The 25,897-nt window shown below is 45.8% G+C and overlaps 1 protein-coding gene across 1 annotated transcript in view; it reads left to right on the forward strand.

The window, feature by feature from the left end:
- Window positions 1-25,897, forward strand: part of MDGA2 (MAM domain containing glycosylphosphatidylinositol anchor 2) — a 216,407-nt gene that overhangs the window by 80,532 nt on the left and 109,978 nt on the right. Inside the window, exons 3-5 of the mRNA XM_054286873.1 lie at window positions 5,492-5,666; window positions 16,817-17,013; window positions 21,559-21,691. Of these exons, the coding sequence (XP_054142848.1) occupies window positions 5,492-5,666; window positions 16,817-17,013; window positions 21,559-21,691 (505 nt within the window). The remainder of the gene's footprint in view (window positions 1-5,491; window positions 5,667-16,816; window positions 17,014-21,558; window positions 21,692-25,897) is intronic.

Raw genomic sequence — 25,897 nt, forward strand, 5'->3', positions numbered from 1 at the left:
TGAGGAGCTGGGCAGGGGCTCAGCCTGGAGCAAAGGAGGCTCAGGGGCCCTTGTGGCTCTGCACAGCTCCTGCCAGGAGGGCACAGCCGGGGGGGTCGGGCTCTGCTCCAGGGAACAGGGACAGGAGCAGAGGGAACGGCCTCAGGCTGGGCCAGGGCAGCTCAGGGTGGGCACAGCAGGAATTTCCCCATGGAAAGGGGGCTCAGGCCTTGGCACTGCCCAGGGAGGGTTGCAGTGCCCATCCCTGGAGGTGTCCCCTGGAGGTGGCACTGAGAGCTCTGGGCTGGGCACAAGGTGGGCACTGGGCACAGCTGGGACTCTGATCTTGGAGCTCTTTTCCAACCTCAGGGATTCTGTGAGGTTTAGATTGGATATTTGGGAAAATTTATTTTGTAAAAGGGTTCCCCAGCCCTGGCACAGGTACAGGGTGGAGTCCCCAAACCTGGAAGGATTTAAATCCATGTGGATGTGGCATATGGGGACATGGGGCACTGTGGCCTTGGCAGTGCCATGTTGGACTTCATGATCTTGGAGGATTTTTCCAATTTTCATGATTCTGTGAAATTATGAGGGACAGGAATCTCCTGAAAACCAATTTGGGGTTTTTGAAGAAGGGCTTGGTTGGTTTTGTTTTACCTTTTAGTTTGTTTGGAGTTTTTATTGTGTTCCTTTATTTATGGCACTTCCCAGCCCTAAATCTTCATGTCAGTCCCAAAATCCCTCCTCTAAGGATTGTCACAAGTAATGGAGTCTAGATTTTTATTGCTGAAGGGCTAGAGAAGAAACATTTCCTGGTGTGGAGCTCAGTTGAGTTGTTGTCATCCCTGACAGCATTTTGGGAACGCTCTGTGAAGCTGCTTCCCTGTTTTTTACTCCTTCAGGGGGAATAAAATGAGTGCAGATGGGAAGAAGGAAAAGCAGAAACAACACCTGAAATTGTTGTTTTAAGAGGGAAAAAAAAGTCTCAATTTGAGCTGCCTGGGTTTCACTATGGCTTTGTCACTTTGAACCACGATTCTGCTCCGAGGAGTGAATTTGAAATGGAAAAAAATCAGTGTTAGGCATTTTCCCCTCTCTGTTTAGACTGCAGTGTTCAAATTTAATGACAAAAACACATTTCGATGCCTTTTTACTCTTGAGGGAAACAAATCCCTCTGGGAACCGGGAACAGCAGGCTCCTGGTTTCCCAGTCCTGCTAGGGTGGGAGTGAGCAGCTCCAAAGATCTCCATCCTCCAAAGATCCCATTCCCCAAGGGGGTGAAGGCATCACCTCTTGGTTGGGGTAACAGCATGGGGTAAACTGAGACCTCAGAGGTTGTCCAGGGAGGCAAATTCCTGGGAAAACTTGGAATGCTCAATGATTTTTAGGGAAAAATTGGGATTTGCCCCTTTGGACACTGAGGGTGGTGCATTGGTGGCAGTTGAGTGGTGGAAATCCTGAAGGTGGGAATGTTTTAATGGAGCTGATCCTGGTGCTGAGGAGGAGATTTCCAGTCCCTGGGTCCATCCTGAAACTTCCAGCATTCCCAGAAATATCCTTTGGAAGTGCTGACTCTGATTTGATGGAACAGAATGGGATGAAGAAGTTTTACATGAACATTTGGGGCTGAGCAAACAGGAAGTGATTCCTGATCCATTTTGTTACTTCCTTAACTTTGCCTTTTATATTGGAAATTGATCCATGATCAATTTCTGCTCCCCTCTGGATGTTTTAAACCTGTTGATGGTTATTCCCTTATTTTTCCTGGGATACTGTGCCATTGCTGAGCTTATCCCTTACTGTCCTGAAGAAATTTTTGTTATTTTAATGAGTTCTGGAGGTTTCTTTCAGACCTTTCCACGGTATTCTACGTCTTCATCATCTACCTCTCAGAGAGGGCCCTTTCCTTGGATTTTAATCCAAAGGAATTGTAGAAGCTTTAGAGGGAGGGAATGGGAAATTCCTACTCTGATTATTTTCTGGTTTATGGAACAAAAATGAATTTTTTAGCTCACTGGGGATTCAGAGCAGTGCTGGGACATGGAGCAGCAGTGCTCGCCATGGAGCACTGGGGAACACTGGAGAGCACTGGGATCACCTCCCCATTCCCAGCTCTTTCCATGGAATTCTGGAATGGGTTGGAAGGGGTGTTAAAAACCATCTTATTCCAAACCACCCCTGCCATGGCAGGGACACCTCCCACTGTCCCAGGGTGCCCCAGTGTCCAACCTGGCCTTGGGCACTGCCAGGGATCCAGGGGCAGCCACAGCTGCTCTGGCAATTCCAGCCCAGCCAGCAATTCCCAATTCCCAATCTCCCACCCATCCCTGCCCTCTGGCACTGGGAGCCATTCCCTGGCTCCTGTCCCTCCATCCCTTGTCCCCAGTCCCTCTGCAGCTCTCCTGGAGCCCCTTCAGGCCCTGCCAGGGGCACTCAGGTCCCCCTGAATCCTTCCCTTCTCCAGGGGAACACTCCCAGTTATCCTGTTTCCATAGCAGAGGTGCATTTTTGAACCATTTTGGCTCCTGGGTGGCAACTCCTGCCCGGAATTCCTGGAATTGCCTCATCCTTGGATCCAAATCCCTTCTTTCCAGCTCTCCCAGTGCCCATCCTCCCTGGTTTTCAGCTCTATCTTGTGGAACAGCTCCTAAATCCTGTGGGTTTAATTAAACCCCAGCTTTTATTTTTTTTCCCAAACATGTGAGGATTTGATCAGTTCCTGAACCTGGATGGCACCAACAGCAGCAACTTCTGTCCCTGGGAAAAAAAAATAAAAATAGGATTTAGACAGGTCCACAAGGGAAATAAGAGTCTGGATTTGGATTTTTTTGAGTTCTCATCCCCAGGCTTGAGATTTTGTGCTGGTTTAGAAGCTCAAAATGACAAAATGTGTTGTATTTATTTGCCTTGCAAGAATTCCAGGGGATTCCCAAGCATTGAAGTTATTAGGATGTGTTTGTGATTCCAGGGGTGTGACATGGAATTGTAGCATTGGAAAGCCTCCATAAAAAGGAATAATTAGGAATTCCAGTGGAGATTTGTCTGCTTCTTTCTGCCCTTAATTATTTATTATTTATTAATCTTTATTGTGAAGGTGAATTAAAAAAAAATTATTAAATTTGCTGAATAAAAAAGCAGGGAGAAATAAACAAAAATATCCAAAATTTGGAGCTGTTCAGATAGTTTCCTCAAATTCCTGGGATAATTTAGGTAGGTGCCAGTCCAGAATTTCCCACCAGGAAGGTTCCAAAAATCCTGTGAAAAACTCAGTGAAGTTTCTGACCTCAGCTCCCAGTTAATGCTGAAAAAGGCATTTTGCAGCTGTGCAGGATGGAAAATCCATCATTCTTCAGTGGGATATTGATAGAAAAAATGTTTATGGATTATTCAGGATTAAAGTGCTAATTTTTTGGAAGCAGGGAAACTTCTGAAAGTCATAAGGAAAAACATTGGAATCAAAGTAATCCAAAGTAATCAAAGATTAATTGCTGCAATTAATCATTGGCCAGGTTATTCCAAGGTTTTTTGGGAAAGAATTTGTGGGTATTTCCCTAAATCCTGCTTTTCCATTTAAAAAAGACTGATCAAACTGAGCAGGATAAAGGAATTTTATCACTTTATTATTTTTAACAATTTTTTACCTGAAGTTTTACTGACCTACCTAAGAATTAAATATTTTTTTCCTCAGGATCCACTCACTAAAACCCTTTTAAATTATTTAGCAAATCCTTAAAATCCCTTTATTTTTTCCAGTAATATTTGGACTTTCAGCCTTGAAATGTAAGGAAACTTTCCTCTGCAATTCCAAAGCCAAATCCCAAATTTTTGGGATTCACACCTCTTGGATACCTGCCTGATTTTCCAGAGTTTGGATGCCAATGTGTAAAATCTGAATTCAAGTGTGAAAGAATGGAGTTTTAAATTTGATTTTATTTAATTGATTTTATTTATTTTTGGAGGCATCCCCAGATTCCAGTTTCAGAATTACTCTGGAATCTTTGGGAATAAAGTGAAAAAAACCCTGAAACTTTTCCATAGGAGTTGTAGCTTTGTGGGTTTGCAGCTGATTTTTTTCATTATTTTCCAAAGTTTTCCTCTGCTGGAAAGTAAAAGGAAATCTCCTTTTCGCAATGTGTTACAACAACCGAGCTGGAAAAGAGCAATTTCCTTGGGATCCTTGGCACGGAATGTGGATGCTCATGTCCTGTCTGTTCACAGCTTCTGTCACTGCTGGCTTTTCCTTGGATCAGGAAAAATTGTGTTTCCCTGGGAAAAAGGAAGTGTTGGGATGTGCAATCCCAAGGGCACGAGTTGGCCCATAAAGGCAATTTATCCTCTGGAAGTGGGAGAACATTCCCTTGGATCAGGGAATCACAGAATCCTGGAATGGTTTGGGTTGGAAGGGACCTTAAATCTCATCCCGTTGCAGCCCCTATCCCATTCCACCTCCCACTGTCCCAGGCTGCTCCAAGCCCCAATGTCCAGCCTGGCCTTGGACACTTCCAGGGATGCAGGGGCAGCCACAGCTGCTCTGGAACCTCCCAGCCAGGAATTCCTAATTCCCAATATCCAACCTGAATCTCCCCTTTTCCAGCCTAAATCCATTCCCTGTGACCTGTCCCTCCATCCCTTGTCCCCAGTTCCTCTCCAACTCTCCTGGAGAACTGGGGTTTGAGCACCCTGGCATGGTGGAAGGTGTTCCCGGGTCAGAATTGGATGGGATTTAAGGTCCCTTCCCACCCAAACCATTCTGTGATTCTGTGATTACAAAAATAAGAAAACCATCAGAAAAAAAGGAAAAAAGGAAATATGAATTAATTTCTCCTCCCAGACCCAGCACAGGCAGCCCCAAATCCCATGGATCAGAAATCCCTGGGAATGTTCAAGGCTTGGGGAAACCTGGGATAGTGGGAGGTGTCCCTGCCATGGCAGGGCCTAGAACAGGATCTTTAAACTCCTCCAACCCAAACTGTTTCATGATCCCATGAAATGCAGCTCCTCAGGGACTCTTGGATGAAGCGCTTGTTCCATGAACTGTTGAGTTTCTTGGGAATTTCCTTGAATCATCCAAGGTGAAATCCTGGTACCATTCACACAAATCTTGTGGTTTGGTGCTGAATTTTAGACTCTGCCCATTTTCCAGACCTAAAGTAATCCTGGATTTCAGTGCTGAGTTTTACACTCTGCCCATTTTCCAGACCTAAAGGTAATCCTGGGTTTTGGTGCTGAGTTTATGACTGCGCCCACTTTCCAGACATAAAGGTAATCCTGGGTTTTGGTGCTGAGGTTTAGACTCTGCCCACTTTCCAGACCTAAAGTTATTCCAGGTTTTGGAGCCAAGTTTTAGACTGTGCCCATTTTCAAGACCTAAAGTTATCCTGGATTTCAATGCTGAGGTTTAGACCGTGCCCATTTTCCAGACCTGAAGTAATTCTGGATTTTGGTGCTGACTTTAAGACTGTGCCCATTTTCCAGGCCTAAAGGTAATCCTGATTTTTGGTGCTTGCTCAGATCAGGTGGACCAAAACAGCAGGAAGTGCCTCTGACAGATTCCAAGATTCCAGTGTCTTCAACGAAACCCTGAGGATTTCCAACATCCAGAGACACCAGGGAGGCCGCTACTACTGCAAGGCTGAGAACGGCCTGGGCTCCCCGGCCATCAAATCCATCCGAGTGGACGTGTACTGTGAGTAAATCCTTGGAATTCTGCCTTTGCTCCTTTAGGAATGCCTTAAAATATCTGCTGTTCCCAAGAAACATTCAGCTCCTCGGGAATCCCAATTTTAATGGTGGATGCCGCGGGTTCGCGGAGTTTTTATGGTTGGAAGAATGTGGAGGGTTGGGATTGCCGGGAAAAATGTGAGAGTTTGAGATTGTGGTGAGGGATGTGAAGGACTGGGATTGCAAGGGAGATGTGAAGGATTGGGATGGCAGGAAAAAATGTGAAGGATTGGGATTGTGGTGAAAAATGTGATGGATTTGGACTGCAAGGGAAATGTGAAGGATTGGATTGGAGTGAAAAAAGTGAAGGATTGGAATTGTGGTGAAGGATGAGAAGGATTGGGATTGGAGTGAAAAATGTGAAAGGTTGGGATTGTGATGAAAAATGTGATGGATTTGGATTGCAAGGAAAATGTGAAAGACTGGGATTGGAGTGAAAAATGTGAGGGTTTGGGACTGGAGTGAAAAATACAGATTGGGATTGTGGTGAAGAATGTTAAAGATTGGGATTGGAGTGAAAATATAGATTGGGATTACAATGAAAAATGTGGGGGGTTGGGATTGCAGGGAAATGTGAAGGATTTGGATTGTGGTGAAAAATATGAGGCATTAGGATTATAGTGAAAAATGTGAAGGATTGGGATTGGAGTGAAAAATGTGATGGATTTGGATTGCAAAGGAAATGTGAAGGGCTGGGATTAGAATGAAAAATGTGAAGGATTGGGACTGGAGGGGAAAAATGTGAAGGATTGAGATTATGGTGAAGAATGTGAAGGATTGGGATTGTAGGGAAAAATGTGAAAGACTTGGATTGTGGTGAAGAATGTGAAGGGCTGGGGTTACAGTGAAAATGTAAAGGATGTGGGTTCCAGAGAAAAGTCTGAAGGATATGGATTGCAAGGAAAAAATGTGAAGGGTTTGGATTGTGGTGAAAAATAAGAAATATTTGAATTTCAGTGAAAATGTGAAGGATTTGGTTGCAGGAAAAAATTGGAAAGATTGGGATTGTGGTGAGGAATACAAAGGATTTGGATTGCTTTAGGCTCTGGAAGGGGCTCTGGGGTCTCCTCAGAACCTTCTCTTCTCCAGGTGAACATTCCGAGCCCTGCCAGCAGAGCTGCTCCAGCCCTTGGATCATCCTGGAGCCTCCTCTGGACTCCAGACTGTCAAATTTGCTTTGGGTTCACTCCCAGAACTCCGAAATGGTTTGCGTGGAAGGGACCTTAAATCCCACCCATTCCAGACCCTTCCATGGGCAGGGACACCTCCCACTGTCCCAGGGTGCCCCAATGTCCAGCCTGGCCTTGGGCACTGCCAGGGGTCCAGGGGCAGCCACAGCTGCTCTGGCAATTCCAGCCCAGCCAGCAATTCCCAATTCCCAATCTCCCACCCATCCCTGCCCTCTGGCACTGGGAGCCATTCCCTGGCTCCTGTCCCTCCATGCCTTGTCCCCAGTCCCTCTCCAGCTCTCCTGGAGCCCCTTCAGGCCCTGCCAGGGGCTCTGAGCTCTCCCTGGAGCCTTCTCCATGTGAATAATCCCAATTCTCCCAAGCTTTCATCATAGGATAAGTGCTGAAACCCTTGGATCATCTCCACCACCTGCTCTGCACTCCCTTGTTTATTATAAATGAAGAAATTATCAACTATTTATTTCTCTATTCATTTATTTCCCTTTTAGACCATTTAAAATCCAGAATAGGGCATGGAGAGAGCAGTGGGGTCTCACCAGGAGCCCCTCCTCGTTATTTACACTCAATTAATTCCGAATTTCTCTTTTAACAGGGATTTATTTAAACCTCTTATGGAGCCTCTGGAAAAAATTTCTCTAAGTAGAGATGGATGTGCTCTAAAACCAGACTTTCCTAACCCAGTTTGTTGTTCATTAATTCCACAAAATTAAGTTTCTGTCATTTAAGAAGTGGAGGAACGAGCATTAATTAGGTTTGGGATTATGAAACCAATAATTACTGACTTAAGATGTTAATACTCCCAATTTGTAACAATTATTCCACGTCGAGCACGTCAGGTGGCCTTTGGCATCAACGCCTGTTTTTCCTGGCTTGGGAAATCCATTTTTCCTGCTTTGTTTATGGAAAAATGATGCAGGTACAGAGGGAATTAATAACCCAAAATTACTGTTAGAAAACCTCAGTCCCTGCAGTGTCAGAGTGGGATTCAATCTTGTTTATTCCACATTTTTCTGGTGGGTGCTCCTGGTCCAGATGAATTTTCCAGCACGGTGGGGATCCAAAGTGAACTCTGGAACAGCCTGAGGGAAGTGGGATTAAAAATGCTTTCAATGACTCCATGTCTTGATTCGAGTGTGCTTGATTTAATGATAATCATCTGGAATTTTTTAATCAGCTCTGATTGCATTTTTCCACAGAATTTCATCTTGGAATTGACCACACCACAGGTTTAGTTTGACCTCTTTTGTCTCACAGCTCTGACTGCTTCTTAGAGTTGATTTTTCCTTTGCTGCTCTATTAAAAATCAATTTAATGACTTTTTTTTTTCCCTCAAAACCATCTGATCATGGAGCTTTGAGGAATCCTCTCTCTGCCCAAGTTTTTCTGTTCAGCTGCTTCATTTTCTAAAAAAAAAAATCAGTCTGGTTCTTCCCCAAACTGAACTGGGTTTCCTTCCATTTTCAGCTATTTTTATTTCTTATATTTATATTCCCTGGAGCCCAAAGAGCTTTTCTGTACTGATTTCCCTCATGTGGTGCTTACAGCCAATAATAATCTATATATTATACATATCACTTCTTTATAATTAATTTTATTTTCATTTACAATTTACTTTTAAATAAAATTATTTAATTTTAAATAAATTTAAACTTATTTTTTACTTTTAAAATTTTGCTTTAATTTTTTTTAACTTTGCAATTTTATTCAAAATTATAATTATTAAGTGTTCTCTTTGGAGAAATTCAATGTTTTGTGCTTGCAACATCTTCTCAAGCAAACTCAGATCCTGAGCTAATTTTCCAGTGTGGAAGAGTTTCCTGTTGGACTTTCCTTTGCCCTTTAATTTTTTTTTTTTACTTGCCCTTTAATTAATACATTTTTGTTGCCCTTTAATTATTTAATGTTGCTTAAAAACACAAGACCAGGTTAAGATCCTGTACTCGAATCACTGATTCTGAGTGTGGGAGTAAATGAAATCCTTCCTGCACAGTAATCCCAGAAATTCCCATTATTCCAGACTTTTCCAATGTTTCAGGCCATGCCTGGGGCAGTTTCAGGCCATTCCCCAGTGCTGAGAATTCATGGATGTGCCTCGTTCTGTGTGAGTTTCTGACTCCTGGTGATTGGGAGAATCCATTGACTGGGGAAACCCAATGATCCTTTTCCATCTGTGCATATGCCCAAAGAATCATGGAATGGTTTGGGTTGGAATGAGACTTAAACCCCACCCAGAGCCACCCCTGCCATGGCAGGGACACCTCCCACTGTCCCAGGGCGCCCCAATGTCCAGCCTGGCCTTGGGCACTGCCAGGGATCCAGGGCAGCCACAGCTGCTCTGGCAATTCCAGCCCAGCCAGCAATTCCCAATCTCCCATCCATCCCTGCCCTCTGGCACTGGCAGCCATTCCCTGGCTCCTGTCCCTCCATGCCTTGTCCCCAGTCCCTCTGCAGCTCTCCTGGAGCCCCTTCAGGCCCTGCCAGGGGCTCTGAGCTCTCCCTGGAGCCTTCTCCTCTCCAGGGAACATTCCCAGCTCTCCCAGCCTGGCTCCAGAGCAGCTCCAGCCCTTGGAGCAGCTCCATGGGTTCCTCTGGATCTCTCCAGCAACCCCACATCCTCCTGCTGTTGGATCCAGGGTTGGAGCAGCTCTGCAGGTGGGGTCTCACCTGAGAGGGGCAGAGGGGCAGAATCCCATGGTGAGGGATCAGCCCAGGGCACAATTCCAGGTCATGTCGAGCCTCTGATCCCCCAACATTCCCAATCCTTCTCCTCAGGGCTCCTCCCATCCCTATGGAGGTCGAGCATTTTCCTGGATGTTGTTCTTTGTTCTGCCTGCTCCCTGGTGATTCCAGTGCTAATACAGCCTCAGAAACGATGGGAATTGGCTCTGATTGGTGTCCTTGGAGCAGGGAAACCCTCCTGGAGTGCTGCTTCCCACCATGCCCTCCCCCTGGTGTCACCAGGCCATGCTCATATTTCCAACCAGGTGTATTTATAACCTCATTAAAAGAGGGGAGAAAACATTTTCTCCATAAAACCCCATCCCCGAGAGCTCATTATATTTTTCCTTTTGGAATTTTGTTGTAGCCTGAACCCTCGAGAAAGCATCAGAGGCTGGAGCTGTGTGGGGATTGTTGACACTGAAGTCATTTGCTTTGTCCTTTTGTGTTGGAGTGTGTTAACAGGCTCCTGGCAGGGCTCTGATCCTCCCGAAATTCCATTGGAAATCGATGGCAGCTCCTCAGGGGGCTCCCAGGGTCACGCTCTCCATCGTGGGAACAGGGAGGGAACGCTTGCTTCCTTCCAGCAGCTGGAAATGCTGCTTGTTCTCAGTGCCGGGGCTGTTCTGCACATGCAGCACTGCAGATGCAGAATAAATCTCTTTGAAAGGCTTGGAGAGGGGAAAATAGCTCACAGAGAGCTGGGAATAACTTGATTCCCGTCCTTCCAGCTTGGTTAGAGCTGTTGTGTGTCCACACTGGACACGTGAAGGGTTGGAGAGCGGGAGAGCTCGTTTTCCTTTCTGTAGGATGCAAGAAATAGAGAAATTAATTGGATTTTTGAGGTTTATATCCCACACAAAGCATTTCAAAGCTGCCTTGATGGAGAAACTGTGACTACTTCATCCCTGGAAGTGTTCCAGGCCAGGTTGGATCGAATTTGGAGCATCCTGGCATAGCAGAAGGGGTCCCTGCCCATGCCAAGGGTGGCACTGGATGGGCTTTAAGTTCCTTCCTTCTAACCCAAACCCTTCTAGAATTCTGTGAATTATTGAGAATAATTCTTATGAGGAGCATCTGAGGAAGGGTCTGGAGCACCAGGAGAGGCTGAGGGAGGTGGGAAGGGGCTGCAGAATCCCTGAGGGAGCTGGGCAGGGGCTGCAGAATCCCTGAGGAGCTGGGCAGGGGCTGCAGAATCCCTGAGGAGCTGGGCAGGGGCTCAGCCTGGAGCAAAGGAGGCTCAGGGGCCCTTGTGGCTCTGCACAGCTCCTGCCAGGAGGGCACAGCCAGGGGGGTCAGGTTCCCATTTTCCATGTAAAAACCTCCAGGATCAGTGGAAATGACCTCAAGTGTCACCCAGGGAGGCCCAGGTTAGATACTGGGAAAATTCCTTCATGGAAAGGGTTCCCCAGCCCTGGCACAGCTGGGAGGGAGGTTTGCAGTGCCCATCCCTGGAGGTGGCACTGAGAGCTCTGGGCTGGGGACAGGGTGGGCATTGGGCACAGCTGGGACTCTGATCTTGGAGCTCTTTTCCAGCCTCAGGGATTCTGTGAGGTTTAGATTGGATATTTGGGAAAATTTCTTCCCCTAAAAGTGTTCCCTAGCCCTGGCACAGGTACAGGGTGGAGTCCCCAACCCTGGAGGGATTTCAAATCCATGTGGATGTGGCACCTGGGGACACAGGGCAGTGGTGGCCTTGGCACTCAGAGCTCAGGGCTGGGAACAAGATGGGCATTGGGCACAGCTTGGACTCAATGATCCTAAATTCTTTTCACCTCAATGATTCTGTGTTTGAAAACTTGTGCTGGGTCAAGTGGTGAAAACAGCTTGGAAAACAGAGGACTTCCACATTTAAGGACAGTTTAGGAGCTGAATAACTCCCAGAGGAAAAATAACATGGAAACAGCATGGCTTTCACATTTGGGGATAACTCAGGAGCTGAACAGCTCCTGCTCAGCGATGTGTCACCGCTGTCTCCGCTCTGCCCGCCGGGATGAAGCCGTTCCCATCCCTTCCCCAGATGTGTTTTATTCTTATCCCGCCTGCTCCCAACATCTGAAGACAAAGGCAGCTAATTAACAAATGAAATCAGCAAACTGCAGGCCCAGCAGCTGGGAGGAGATGATCCAGCAAATCCAGCCTGGATCCTGCCAAGCTGCTCCTCTTTGTGACGCTCCCGGAGCTCAGGTCAGGAGGGGATCGTGATCCCCGTTTCCCTCTCCCAGGCAGCTTTTGGAATTCTGCACAACGAGGATTTGAACAGTGTCTGCCGCACTTCTGTGCACCTCCACTCCAGCACGATGATGCAATTCCCAGGGAGTTTGGATTAGCCCCGTTTTGATCAGCTTAGGATGAGTTTTCCATTTGTTCAAGAGCTCAGGGATGTGTGAGGGGAATTCTTCCAATCCGGTGTTTACCGTGCCTGGCCCATCTGGGTTTTGGGGAGTGCTTGGTTCAATTCAGAGTTTAAAGACTGAGAAATTGAACCTGATGGTGGCATAAACCTCTGTGGGAAACATCTTTCCCTAATTATTTTCAGGTTGATTAAGAGACTTTAACTGCATAACAGAACCCATGACTTCAGCTTGATTTAAAGATTGATTCATCTGGTGACTCCTCATAATTTCATCAACCCAAACAGAATATTTTGGGATACTTTTTCCTTTTCTTGTAAAACAGTGAGGAGATTCATCTTGTGGAGTTTCCCAATGTTAAATTTTCATAGGTTTGTTTTTGCGTGGTATTTGAAATTATAGTGTCTGGAATGGTTTGGGATGGAAGGGACCTTAAATCCCATCCAATCCCATCCTTGCCATGGCAGGGACACTCCCACTGTCCCAGGCTGCTCCAAGTCTCCTCCAGCCTGGCCTTGGGCACTGCCAGGGATCTAGGGGCTTCTCTGGGTGACTATTTCAAGCTCTTCCCTTCTCTCCCTGCTTTCCAAGCCTCTGGATATTCCCATGATGCTGGGAAAGAATCACCACCCCCAGCCACCCCCAGCATTAAAAAGAGGGGTTTTAAATTCTGTTTAGAAAATTGAAAAGTAATTAGTGCCGATTCAATCAGAATTGAAGTTGGAATTCTGGAGAACTTCCATGAGCACCAGGATCAGGTGGCTTTAAACTACCTGGCTAAAGGCAGGGAATTTTGGAGTTTCCCTGCAATATCCCTGTAGAATCCTTTGTCCCAACACCACATTTTCCCTGCTTTTTCTCTTTTCCAGCCCTCACATGGCCTGAGCAAAGCCCAGCCTTATGTAACCACCCAGTCACACATTCCCAACACTGGGAATGTTCAGGGAAATCTCCCAAAAATTGGGAGCATACTTCACTCTCCTGGTAGCGCTTCTGTTTTGGCTTTGCTGCAGCTGTCCGGATCTTTCCAGTACTGCTGTTGGAAAAAAAAATTCCATCAGGTTCTGCAGTGGGAATTTTCCATTAATTGACCATTATGAAATGCTTTGGCAGAGGCTTTGCTGCAGTTCCATTCCCAACTTGGATTTCTTGGAGCTTTCCTGATATTCCTGTCAAAATCCATCCCTTGCCATAGTTCAGTGCTTGCTTGGAAGGGATTAGCTGGAGAGGGACTGGGGACAAGGGGTGGAGGGACAGGACACAGGGAATGGCTGCCAGTGCCAGAGGGCAGGGATGGATGGGAGATTGGGAATTGGGAATTCCTGGCTGTGAGGGTGGGGAGGGGCTGGGATGGAGTTCCCAGAGAAGCTGTGGCTGCCCCTGGATCCCTGGAAATGTCCTAGACCAGATTGGATGGGACGTGGAGCCATCTGGGATAGTGGAAGGTGTCCCTGCCCATGGAAGGGTCTGGAATGGGTTGGGATTTAAGATCCCTTCCAACCCAAACCATTCCCTGTTTCCATGATCCAGCATGGACCTGTTCCAAGGCAGCAGATTGGACAAGCTGGTGATGGCATCACAGCTCCTGGAATCACGGGGTGATTTGGAATCACTTATCTAAAATGACCTCTTGTCCCAAGCCCCTGCTCAAACCAGGGCCACCTTCAAGGTCAGATTCCTCAGGACTCTGTCCAGCCAAGCTTTGGATGCCTCCAAGTATCCCATGGCCCCTCTGGACACTTGGTCGATTGCACAGAGAATTTGTTTTCCTTATATCCCAGAGAAATTTCTCTTGGTGCAGCCTGAACCTCATGGTCCTTTCTTCTGCACCTCCAAGAAGAGCTTTTCATCTTCTCTAGAACTTTCTGGTAGCAAGCTGAAGACAGAAATTCCATCTGCTCTTCATCCTGGCTTCTCCTTTGTCTTCGTCTTCTCCAGGAGTTGGTATTTGAAGACAGAAATTGGATTTTCCCTTCATCCAGCCATCTCCAGGTTGGCCAAACCCAGCTCTCTCTGGATCTGGATGGCCTCCAGGGGGCCTTCCCTGCATTGTTCCAGTTTTTCCATGTCTGGAGCTGGACAGGGTGCTCAGGAATTTGTCTCACAGGGATGGGTTGGATGAGAAGGAATTTTTCCCTGGAAACAGCTCTCTTGCAGCCAGGAGTGGACATGGATTTAGGTCTGGTTCCAGGTATTAAGGGATTTCCTGTGCCTTGTCTTGAGTAACTCCATGAAAATGAAACTGAGCCCAGATTTGGATGCCTCAGGTCTTTTATCCAAGGATTCACCCTCATCTGAGGGTCAGAGATTGGAAGAACATCCCTGGGCTCGGTGATGGAACTCAGGGCTCCTTGTTTGCCGTCCAGGGATGTGCTTTAATAGGGATAACCTGGGAATTAATGTGGGAAACGTTCTGTTCTCCATCACAACTCAGGAGTTCGACCCCAAAAATTGCAGCAAGTTGATTTTCTCCTTTTTACTTTCAACCTCATGAAGAGAAACCAGAATTTCTGAGCACTCTCAACCCTTTTCAAGCACTGCCGTGATTTCAAATAACCTTTTGAACAAAACTGAAATCTCATTAGGAAATGCCATCCTAATTTGGAGCAGCAGATCCATAATTTTCTTCTGTGATCTTAAATTAAATGTTTTGGAAGGGGGGGGATGAAGGTAACATTTATTAAAAACCTGTGCCCCATTATGAGGTATTATTGCTGGAATTGTTGGGAATTTTGGAAGAGTTTTGTTTCCAATTAATCAAGAGACTCTCCAGCTTCGGTCTTCTTATGCAAATAGAAATGGAGCAGCTCAAGATGAACTTTTAGTCTTAAGATGAATTTTTTAGGCTTGGCATTTTTTTCTGGAAATTGCTTTTCAACATGGAATTTTCATGTGTTTTAATCTATTTATTTTATTAACAATATTCTTCCTTAAGAATTCCGTGGTTTGTCAAGCTTTGGAAGAGGCTGCTCAGGGAAGGGATGGAGTCAGCACCACTGGAAATGTTCAGTCAGTTGTGGAGATGGCTCATGAGTCCGTGGTTTAGTGGTGAACATGGTGGTGGTTGATGGTTGAATTTGGTGATCTCAGGGGGCTTTTCCAACCTCAATGATTCCAGGATTCTCCACCTTAGCAGAGGGATTTGAGGGTGCCTTTGACTGGTTCCTTTTGGTCACGTGAAGATTTGAGAACCTTGTTCTCCATTTCATAGAAATTTGACCTCAAATAAACCTGATGAACCAATATTTTGATAATTACTCACACCAGACTTTGCAAATATAGGGTTAAATCTAGGATAAAGGAATAATAAACCCCTACCCAAAGGGTTTTAAGGAATTTTTAGGAACAAGCAGTCCTGGGAGGTTCTGGAATGGCTGCAGCCAAGGCTGAGCTGCACATGGAATGTTGTGTTCCTGTCTGCTTGGAGGGCGCACCTGGAATGCTGAGTCCAGGATTCCAGCACACAAACAACCATGGAATTGTTGGAGAGGAGATCACAGAGATGCTCCAACGGCTGGAGCTGCTCTGGAGCCAGGCTGGGAGAGCGGGGAATGTTCCCTTGGAAAGGAGAAGAATCCAGGGAGAGCTGAGGGTACCTAAAGGGGCTCCAGGAGAGCTGGAGAGGGGCTGGGGACAAGGGATGGAGGGACAGGAGCCAGGGAGTGGCTCCCAGTGCCAGAGGGCAGGGATGGATGGGAGATTGGGAATTGGGAATTCCTGGCTGGGCTGGAATTGCCAGAGCAGCTGTGGCTGCCCCTGCATCCCTGGAAGAATCCAAGGGGAGGTTGGACATTGGGGCTTGGAGCAGCCTGGGACAGTGGGAGGTGTCCCTGCCATAACAGGGGTGGGATGGGATGGACTTCAAGGTTCTTCCCACTGAAACTGTTGGCTTCCAGGGATGGGAGGACAGCAGAAGGGGGAATAACTTTCCACTGGGAGGGAGCCAGGACTGATGGGATATTAGGAAGGAATTCCTGGCTGTGAGAGTGGCCATTTGGAAGTTGTGTGTTTTTAACCAGTACTTAGCAAAAACATTCCTTGCTTTCCTTGTTTTTCCTTGTTTCATTTCTTTCCTTCCTAAACAAAAATTGTCCCTCCAGACAAAGCTCAGAAAAACCCCAGATCAGGAATCTTTTTTTTTTTTCTGGTGGGATAAAGCCCAAATTAATTACTTTGATATCCTCATATTCCAAGGGCTATTGTGTTTTTATTCCTTGTGGAAGCCAATTCCTCGTTGTGGGCATCTCATTTTCTTGGAGCTGCTGCAGTGGGAGTAATTATCCGATATCTGTATTTTAATCAAGAGAAATGTGTTCCAAAGCCCGGGATGAATTTACCTGCTGGAAGTTAAATGCCTGTAACTAAAAGCAGGGAATCTGCATTAAATTGCTGCCTTAAATTGCAGCTTTAAAAGCAAACAGCTGCGTGCACATGATCCATGGACTCCTGGATCCTGCCATTTGGATGCAAATCAGTCTGTCTATTTATTGCCAAAGCTTTATAATTTTGTGGAAAAGAGTTAGAAGAAACAAGGAGTAAAGCTGCGAACCAGACGAAACCGCAGTAATCATCGCACTATAATAGAAATATGATTGACATTTGCATGAGATTGGCTGCGTTGTTCTGCCTAAAAATGTGAGTTTTGAAGGAAATCCAGTTGGGGAGAAGGAAATAAATCCTAAACCTGACTTTTGCTGCAAAATTCCTAAAATCTGGGGCTTTTCATGCTGTTTTGTCTCTCTTTTACCCATGGCTAGTTATGAGGCGTTGCGGGAAATTCCCGGTGCCGCGCTGTCATGGAGTCGACTAAAGCCTGGCTTAAACTTGCTTTTTCCTGCCTGTTTTTTCCCCAGATTTGGATGATCCCATAGTCACAGTCCACCAGAGCATCGGGGAAGCCAAGGAGCAGTTTTATTATGAGAAGACCGTGTTCCTCAGGTGCGTGGCCAACTCCAACCCGCCCGTGCGCTACAGCTGGCGCCGCGGCCAGGAGGTGCTGCTGCAGGGCTCCGACAAGGGAGTGGAGATCTACGAGCCCTTCTTTACCCAGGTAGGACTAAAAAACGGGAATTTTTTTTCCCATCTTGAGGCTTTGTAATGGGATCTGCCTGCTGGGTTTGTGGGGTGGGGACTGGGGATGGCCTCCAGATGGTGACGCCCCACCCAAATGCTCCTGGTGTTGTTAATAGATTTGCTGGCATAAAATATATTTAGATTTTGTAAAAATGTGAATTATTAAATGATGGGGGAGTGATATCGACAGGAGGCCTTTTAAAGGAATTTTTATTGGATCCTGCAAGCCCAAACTTCCGATTCCCATTTCCTCATCCTTCCTGATGCAACTCAGCAATTCCACACTCAGCCTAAATTACAACCTTAAAAATCTCTTCAGGCAGATTAAATTTTAGGAAAAATTTCTTTATGGAAGAGGTGCAGGCTGCCCAGGAGAGGGGTGGAGTCTCCATCCCTGGAAGTATTCAAAAATCAAGTGTGGATGTGGCACTTGAGGACATGGATTCATGGAGAACATGGCAGTGGTTGTTGGTTGGAGTTAATGTTCTTGGAGGGCTTTTCCAACCTTAAAAATTCCATGATTCCCGACTCTATGGGAGCTCCCCATGTCGGTTTTTATACTGCTTTTTTCCTGCCTCTCTTATCTTTAAATATAAGGTTTCATTTCACAATTCCCCCCCTTAAAAATGAGGTGTCAAAAAACGAAATAAAACCTTTTCCAAAGTGCTCCTGCTCCCATTCCCAGCCCCGAAGGAATCCTGGCTCTGTCAGATAAGCTGAGATTAATTTATCATGCACACATTTGCACCGAGGCAGGATGAAAAAAGGTGGCAAATCCCATTGTCTGTGGCCAAAAGTGTGGGATGGTGTTTGAAGAAAAAAAACTAAAAAGAAAAAGGGGAAAAAAGAGGGGGAAAATTGGTTTGGAAAATCTGAAGGAATAACAAGGAAAGACAGAGGTGAAAACTGCTTGGTAATTTGGTGTTCAGAGCAGAAAGCAACTGCGACTTTCATAAATAATTTTCAGTTAATGATTTGAGAGCACCTTCATTTGTGGCTTTTTATTGTACTTGACAGCTTTATATTGCTCCAACAGCTCCGTGTTTTCCGGAGAAATGTGGAGCCCGGAACCTTGCAGAGATGGGAATTAAATCACAGAGCCAAGTTATTGGTGTCCTAAATGTAATAAGATTATATTTAATTTAACATGAACGGACTCAGTTTAGCAAATCTGGGGTTTTGCTTGGTTGCTTGGACTCGAGTGTAAACTGGAGTTTCGAAATGTTTTAATTAAAAAGGGAAAGCGGATTTTTTTTTTTATTTTATATTTCATAATGGAAATGCTGAGGATTGCCTTCGCTAAAATCTAAGAATTCATCTACTAAAATGTGTCTCATGAAATTAGATTATTTTTTTTAGGTTATTAAGATCATACTTCCTAAAATCTCGCTGTGGGTTTAATTAACGAATAAATCAGATTGTCCTGGTGATATTCCAATCTTATCCATAACCTTTCTCCAGTTATTGGAGGGCAGCTGGAATTAGCATGGCCTGGATCCGTGCAGGCAAGATCTGCTCTGTGTTTATGAGAGGAAAAGATGTAATTAAAGGTTCAAGAGTCATCAACATCTTCTGCTTAATTAGTTCATTTCATGGTAGGGATGGAAACAGGGAGAGCTGATGGGAAGAGGGACAGAGGGGATTTGGCTTCAGAGGATCAGGACTTGGGAATTTTGAGAGGGAATGTTTTTCTTGAGGGTTCTGAAGTTGAATTTTAATCTGAAAGTGAAATGGAATGGAAAGAGAAAAAAAATTTCTCAGGTTTTTTACCCTCTAAAAAGAGGTTTTATTATGATGTTTTTATTATTCTGGTAAACACAGAATCCTGGAATGCTTTGGGTGGGAAGGGACCATAAAGCTCATCCCTTTCCAACCCAGGAATCCCAACCCTGTCCAACCTGGCCTTGGGCACTGCCAGGGATCAGCCACAGCTGCTCTGGCAATCCCAGCCCAGCCAGCAATTCCCAATTCCCAATCTCCCACCCATCCCTGCCCTCTGGCACTGGGAGCCATTCCCTGTGTCCTGTCCCTCCATCCCTTGTCCCCAGTCCCTCTCCAGCTCTCCTGGAGCCCCTTCAGGCCCTGCCAGGGGCTCTGAGCTCTCCCTGGAGCCTTCTCCTCTCCAGGGGAACATTTTCAGCTCTCCCAGCCCGGTTCCAGAAGGGCACCAGCCATTGGAGCAGCTCCATGGATTCTTCCGGATCACTCTAGCATGTCCATGTCCTGTTCTGTCCCCAGAGCTGGAGCAGCTCTGCAGGTGGGGTCTCACCTGAGTGGGGCAGAGGGGCAGAATCCCTCCTCTTTCCCTTTTTGCCCATACTCTGGGATGATCCCAAAATCCAGTCAGCAATTAAATCACAGGAGACACTTGGATAACTGGGCAAATCCAAACAAATTCCTTAAATATCTTCAGATTTTTCCAGTCAATCAAGAAGCATCAGCCACTTGTTCCAGCACCCATGGGGAGAAAAACAGAGCAAACCTGCCCATCCTTATCCACAAAAGTGTTGGGAAAATGAACTTCCCAAATCCCAAATCTCGATGGAGATTTTTTCCCTGACAGTTCTCATCCTCCTCGTCACTCATTGGAATTGCTCAGCCTGAGCACGAGATTAAATTTGCTGTATTTACGATAATTATGCAATTAGACATAATTAGACTAATTATCCCAACCAGTGAGGAAAATACGTACATTTTTTATAAACCTCTGCGAGCTGGGGACAGCATCCAGAATTCCATCGGGAGTTCAGCCCAAGTTCAACCTGGAGCTAAGGAGGGAATGCTGGGATGAAGCTGCTCCATGCTTCCAGAACTCAATGCCTTTAGCAGCCTGGATCAGGCCCTTCCCTATTCCAGAAAAACCTCCTAAAGCAGGAATTTGATCCTTAGGAGCAGCCTTTCCAAGGCTTAATTTTAATCTCATCATTTCCATGGGATTGTTTGTCCATAGAAATAATTTAAATCCCAATATTCCCAAAATCTCTCCACAATTTCAAGGACTGCTTCTTTTCTTTCCTGCTCAGCTGTATCTTTTTGGTGGATTTCTTTTTTTCCCAGTTCTATGCATTCATTTTCTCAAATTTCCTCATTTTTCCTAGACATTCCTGGACAGTTTATCCGTGTCCATGTCTTCCTAAAGGCTGTGCCTTCCCAGGCCCTTCCCAATTCCAAAGAAAACTCCTAAAGCAGGAATTTGATCTTTAGGGTCAGCTTTTCCAAGGCTTGGCCTTGCAATGGGCTTCATTTTAATCCCATCATTTCCATGGGATTGGTTGTCCATGGAAATCATTTAAATCCCAACATTCCCAAAATCTCTTCAAAATTTCAAGGACTGTTGCCTTTCTTCCCTGCTCAGCTGTATTTTTATATGGATTTATTTTTTTCCTAGTTTTGTACATACATTTTTTCAAACTTCCATATTTTCCCTAGACATTCCTAAGCAGTTTATCCACTGATATTGTTAAAAATAATTCCATATCTTCCTAAGGCTGTGCCAATATTAAAGTTGTTTAGATTTATTGGGACACCGGATAATGAACATTTCCCACATTTTTCTTTTGGAACAATGCAGGGGGAATCTCACATTTCCCATTTCCCTATTTTCTGCTTTCCATTTTTGAAGGAATTTGACATTCCATGTCCCGCTCAGCTCCCTGCTCCATCCCTGCTCCCTGGCTAAAAATAGAATCCATCAGCTTCTCATTTTTAAATGAAAACAGGAGGAATTTTGTACCGTGGGATTTTTTCTTCATGGAAATTGTACCTTATAATAAATAATTCTGAACAATTTGCTGCTTGAGGGACTCCATCAGAGCAATTTCCCCCTCACTTTTCAGTGTTAATATTCACTGTATCCTTTGGAAATCCTTTGGGGGAGGATCTCGAAGCCTTTAGGTAGAATCCTTGGAAAAGCTGTTTCTATTTTGTGCAATTTCTTGTGAATTTACTCCTTTTTTTAGGGTCATCCCTTCTGGACCAGTCGTGTTGTATTTTGTGTGTGGTATTTTCAGGGTCTTTTGTGGCAGGAAGGAAATGATGAGTCTGACTCCATGTTCTTAGAAGGTTAATTTATTATTTTACGGTATTATATTATATTAAAGAATGCTATACTAAAACTATACTAAAGAATAGAGAGAGGATACAGACAGAAGGCTTAACAAGATACTAATGAAAAACTCGTGACCTCTTCCAGAGTCCTGACACAGCTGGACCATGATTGGTCATTAAGTCAAAACAATTCACATGTTGGATAAACAATCTCCAACCACATTCCAAAGCAGCAAAACAGGGAGAAATAAATGACATAATATTATTTTCATTTTTCTCTGAGACTTCTCAGCTTCCCAGGAGAAGGAATCCTGGTGAAGGGATTTTTCAGAAAATTTGACAGTGACACTTGTGGATATAACATCAGAGGTCAATCCCAAGAGACCCACTTGGGAATGCTGGGGGAGGATGGAAATCCCAGATCCATATCCTTTTTTCCTCTGCCCCTTCCTGATGTTCTCTCCTCCTTTTCCAGGGAGAAACCAAGATCCTGAAGCTGAAGAATCTGCGACCTCAGGACTACGCCAACTACAGCTGCATCGCCTCAGTGCGGAATGTCTGCAGCATCCCGGATAAAATGGTGTCCTTCCGCCTCTCCAACAAAACTGGTGAGTCCCAGCAGCACCTCCTGCCCTGGCTGCACTCAGCTCTGGAATCTGAGGCTCTTCCAGGGAATCCTGGAATGGTTTGGGTGGGAAGAACCTTGAAGTCCATCTCATTCCCACCCCTTCCATGGGCAGGGACAGCTTCCATTATCCCAGGTGATCCAAGCCCCAATGTCCAACCTGGCCTTGGGCACTGCCAGGGATCCAGGGGCAGCCACAGCTGCTCTGGGAATTCCATCCCGGCCCCTCCCACCCTCCCTGCCAGGAATTCCTTCCTGATATTCCATCTAAATCTATCCTCTTCCAGCTTAAAGCCATTCCCCCTTGTCCTGGTCACTCCAGCCAGGAATTCCTTCCCAATATCCCAGCTAAATCTCCCCTTTTCCACCTAAAAGCCATTCCCTGTGTTCTGTCCCTCCATCCCTTGTCCCCAGTCCCTCTGCAGCTCTCCTGGAGCCCCTTCAGGCCCTGCCAGGGGCTCTGAGCTCTCCCTGGAGCCTTCTCCTCTCCAGGGGAGCACCCCCAGCTCTCCCAGCCTGGCCCCAGAGGGGCAGAGGGGCTCCATGGAGCAGCTCCATCACCTCTGGAATCCCTCCAGTAGTTCCTTGTCTTCCCTGAGCTGTTGAAACTTTAGAATTTTTATTCTACAAAATATTTCATGGGAAAACCCCAACCTTTCTCTACTCTGGCATCGATTTCAGGGATTGATTTGACCTTTTCTTACATCGACCTAAACATCAATTCCTTCATTGATTCCAACCAAAATGTTTCCTTTCGGGTTTAATTGTTCCAAATGGGAATATCTGAGGGGTTATTGGATATTTCCAATGTGTTGAAATCCGTTTTTGGGAAGGTCTCTACGCCTTCAGGTAGAATCCATGGAAAAGTTGTTTCTATTTTTGGAATTTGTTGTGAATTTATTCTGGTTTTTGGGCTCATCCCCCATGGATCAGTCAGTTGTGTCTCTCCCTCTCGTTGTGGCTGTAACCCCACGGTCAATCCCAAGAAATGCACTTGGGAATGCTGGGGGAGGATGGAAATCCCATATTTTGCCTCTCCTAAAGGCTCCATGTCCAGGATCAGCACAGGACGTGTCTGAAATGGTTTCTGAACCTCCCACCAAAGAGCCAAACTGAGCTTGGATTTCTGACTAATCAGGAATTTCAGGGCAATGTGCTTTGGAAAACAATCCCACAGGAAGTGTTGGAACATTTGGAGACTTCAGGTTAGATTAGGGTGGGTTAGCCTTAATAATTTGTGTCTGAAATCAGGGAGAAAATGAACACAAAATTGAAATGCTGAGCGTGGCTGGTATCAACGAGGAATTTTATTTGCACTTCCATATTTTCCATCATTCCCATCCTCAGGGCTTTATTCCAAGGAGTTTCCTCCAGCTTTTTTGGAATTGCTGATTGGACAGCAGAGCTGTGGTTTCCCACTGCTGTCCACAACGCCTGAAATCAGCTCCACCAGGAATTATGGTTTTCTCCAAAGATATCCAGGAAAATTATTAAAAGGCCTTTATTTACACTCCCATAAATTTTTCCAGGGGAAAAAAAATACCCTGAAGTGAGGTTTGAACTTCATGAGGAGCTCTGCTTTCCTGGCAGGAGAATCCTTGCCATGAGAGGTGGGGTTGGGAGTTGGGAGCAACTCCTGACCCTCATCCATGGCAAGAGAGCATGGGAATTGATCATGCTCCCATTTTTCCTTGGAATTACTTTGCTGTTGGAGCCAGCACAGTCTCAGGTCGTGTTGAGCCTCATCTTCAAAGAAATTGATGTTCCAGCACTTGGGGAGCAGCAAACTCTCATTGCCTGAGCCCAGGATGGGTGATCCTGGGGCAATTTTGCGCCAAAAGAAGGAATTATTGCCACCTTACACATGCCAAGGTTATTTGGGGAGAAAATTGTCTTTTCTGGAGTAATTTCCCAAGCAAACAAACCTGGAAAATAACAAAGATTCCCTCTTTTCCATTAAGAATTTGATCACAAGCATCAACAGTGGGATTAGGTGTGCAAAGTGATTAATGCAGGACCTCATTAAGGACAGGGACTGACGTGGGGGTGACTCTAAACTAAAACTTTGCTCATTTAGCAAAACTTTACCTCACAGAAGTTCTTCAGTTGAACTTCAGCTGGTGTAACTTGGGAGAAATTAGAGAAATTGTAAATCCAGAGGAATCCAGGATAAATCCAAAGTAATGAAAATCAGAGCCAGAAGTTGAAGCTGTTTCAGTCCTGTCCTGTCCATGGGATTTAATTGGAAGCTGGAGGGATGGGAAGGAGAGCCAGGAACACCTGCGAGGTGCAAAGATGTCCCAGATTTATTGTCACTGCTGTGGTTCTGTGTTTAATTCAGCTGCATTTTGTGGGATCAGAATGGGGAAATTTGGCTGTTCTGCATTTGATGGAATCAGGGAATGGTATGGGTTGGATCTTAAATCCCACCCAGTGCCACCCCTGCCATGGCAGGGACACCTCCCACTGTCCCAGGGTGCCCCAATGTCCAGCCTGGCCTTGGGCACTGCCAGGGATCCAGGGGCAGCCACAGCTGCTCTGGCAATTCCAGCCCAGCCAGGAATTCCCAATTCCCAATCTCCCATCCATCCCTGCCCTCTGGCACTGGGAGCCATTCCCTGGCTCCTGTCCCTCCATCCCTTGTCCCCAGTCCCTCTGCAGCTCTCCTGGAGCCCCTTCAGGCCCTGCCAGGGGCTCTGAGCTCTCCCTGGAGCCTTCTCCTCTCCAGGGGAACATTCCCAGCTCTCCCAGCCTGGCTCCAGAGCAGCTCCAGCCCTTGGAGCAGCTCTGTGGATTCCTCTGGATCTCTCCAGCAAAGTCACAACTTTCTTGTGCTGAGCATTCCAGAACTGGAATTTCTCAGGTGGAGTCTTCCAAGGACAGGACAGAGGGGGACATTTCCCTCTCTCCAGTTGTTCCATGAGACCCTGCATCCTCAGCCCCCTCCTCCAATGCTGTGACCTCCCTTTTCAGTCAAAAACATTTCTTTTTTTCTGGAACAGACCAGTTTAAAACACAAAGCCAACCCCAAAACCCAAAGTGGGTCCTGAAAATGGAGCAGCTGAGGCCACTCCAGCAGTGTCACTGTGCACAGGCCAAAGCCCAAGGTGACAATCAAAAACAATAATTTGAAGCTGAAGGTAGAGGGGCTTGTTGAGGCTGATTTTGTGTCTAAAGGCAGCAATTAATCTGCAAAATTCTTAATAGATAAGAAATTTGAATGGAAGCAGCCCCATGGCAGGGCTGGGATGGGATGGGATTTAAGGCCCGTCCATCCCAAACCATTCCATGATTTTGGGATTCTCTCTGCCTCCACCTACATGGTGCTTTGCTCAGGTTTCTCTGAGCAGCAACAAATTCTTCCCATGCAGAAATCTCTGGATCTGCTGTTCCAAGCCCAGCTCAGCTGAGTGTCAAAGAGGAATTACTGACAGCTGATGGTGTCACCAGTTTTCATGGGAGGCACTAAAAAAAGGGAATTTTACCCCCAGCTCCTGCTAAATGGCACATGCAACACTCCGAGCTAAGAATAACCTGAATGGAGCTTTTCAAGAGCGTTCATTGTTTCAAAATGCCAGAGAAAAAGCAGGATATTTACCCAGAAAACCACGGGAATTCTGGGCTCCTCAGAATAGCTCCTGTAATATGATTGAGGAAAGGCAAATCAGGCTTTTATCTCGCTCCACAAAGCAGCTTGGGTGGCACTGATTCATTTGGAAATGATATTACTTTGTCTATTAGCAGCCAGTTTAGTGCAGGTGATCATTAATCCATAAATTAAGGCTGAGCTTTGGCAGCTTCCAGGAGAAAATAAACCAGCCCAGGAACTTTTCCCGAGCAAGAAGAGTCTTTCAATCCGTGATTTTTCAGCTGCCTGCCACAGCTCATTGAAATCACAGCTGAAGCTGCTGCTCTGTCTGGGGCATGTGGTGGGAGACAAATTAAAAAAGGCTTAATTCACTTTTAATCCCTCGATTAGGCTGAAGCCTGTCATGATAAACTTGCTTTGTTTCCCGTCAGTCAGACAATGCACTGCAAAGGGAATTATGGAAGGTGGAAAAAATATTTCTCTTCACATTTCCTGGCATTCCTGGGGGGAGGTGACTGGGATCTGTATGAAAGGGGCTGGAAATCCTGATGGTGCTCCAAGCTGAGCACTGCAGGTGGATGATTTTATGGAATCCCAGAA

The sequence above is a fragment of the Melozone crissalis genome, unplaced genomic scaffold, assembly GCF_028551555.1.
Source record: "Melozone crissalis strain CALT ecotype California unplaced genomic scaffold, PUWL_Pcris_2 ptg000056l_1, whole genome shotgun sequence".
In the NCBI taxonomy this organism is placed as follows: domain Eukaryota; kingdom Metazoa; phylum Chordata; class Aves; order Passeriformes; family Passerellidae; genus Melozone; species Melozone crissalis.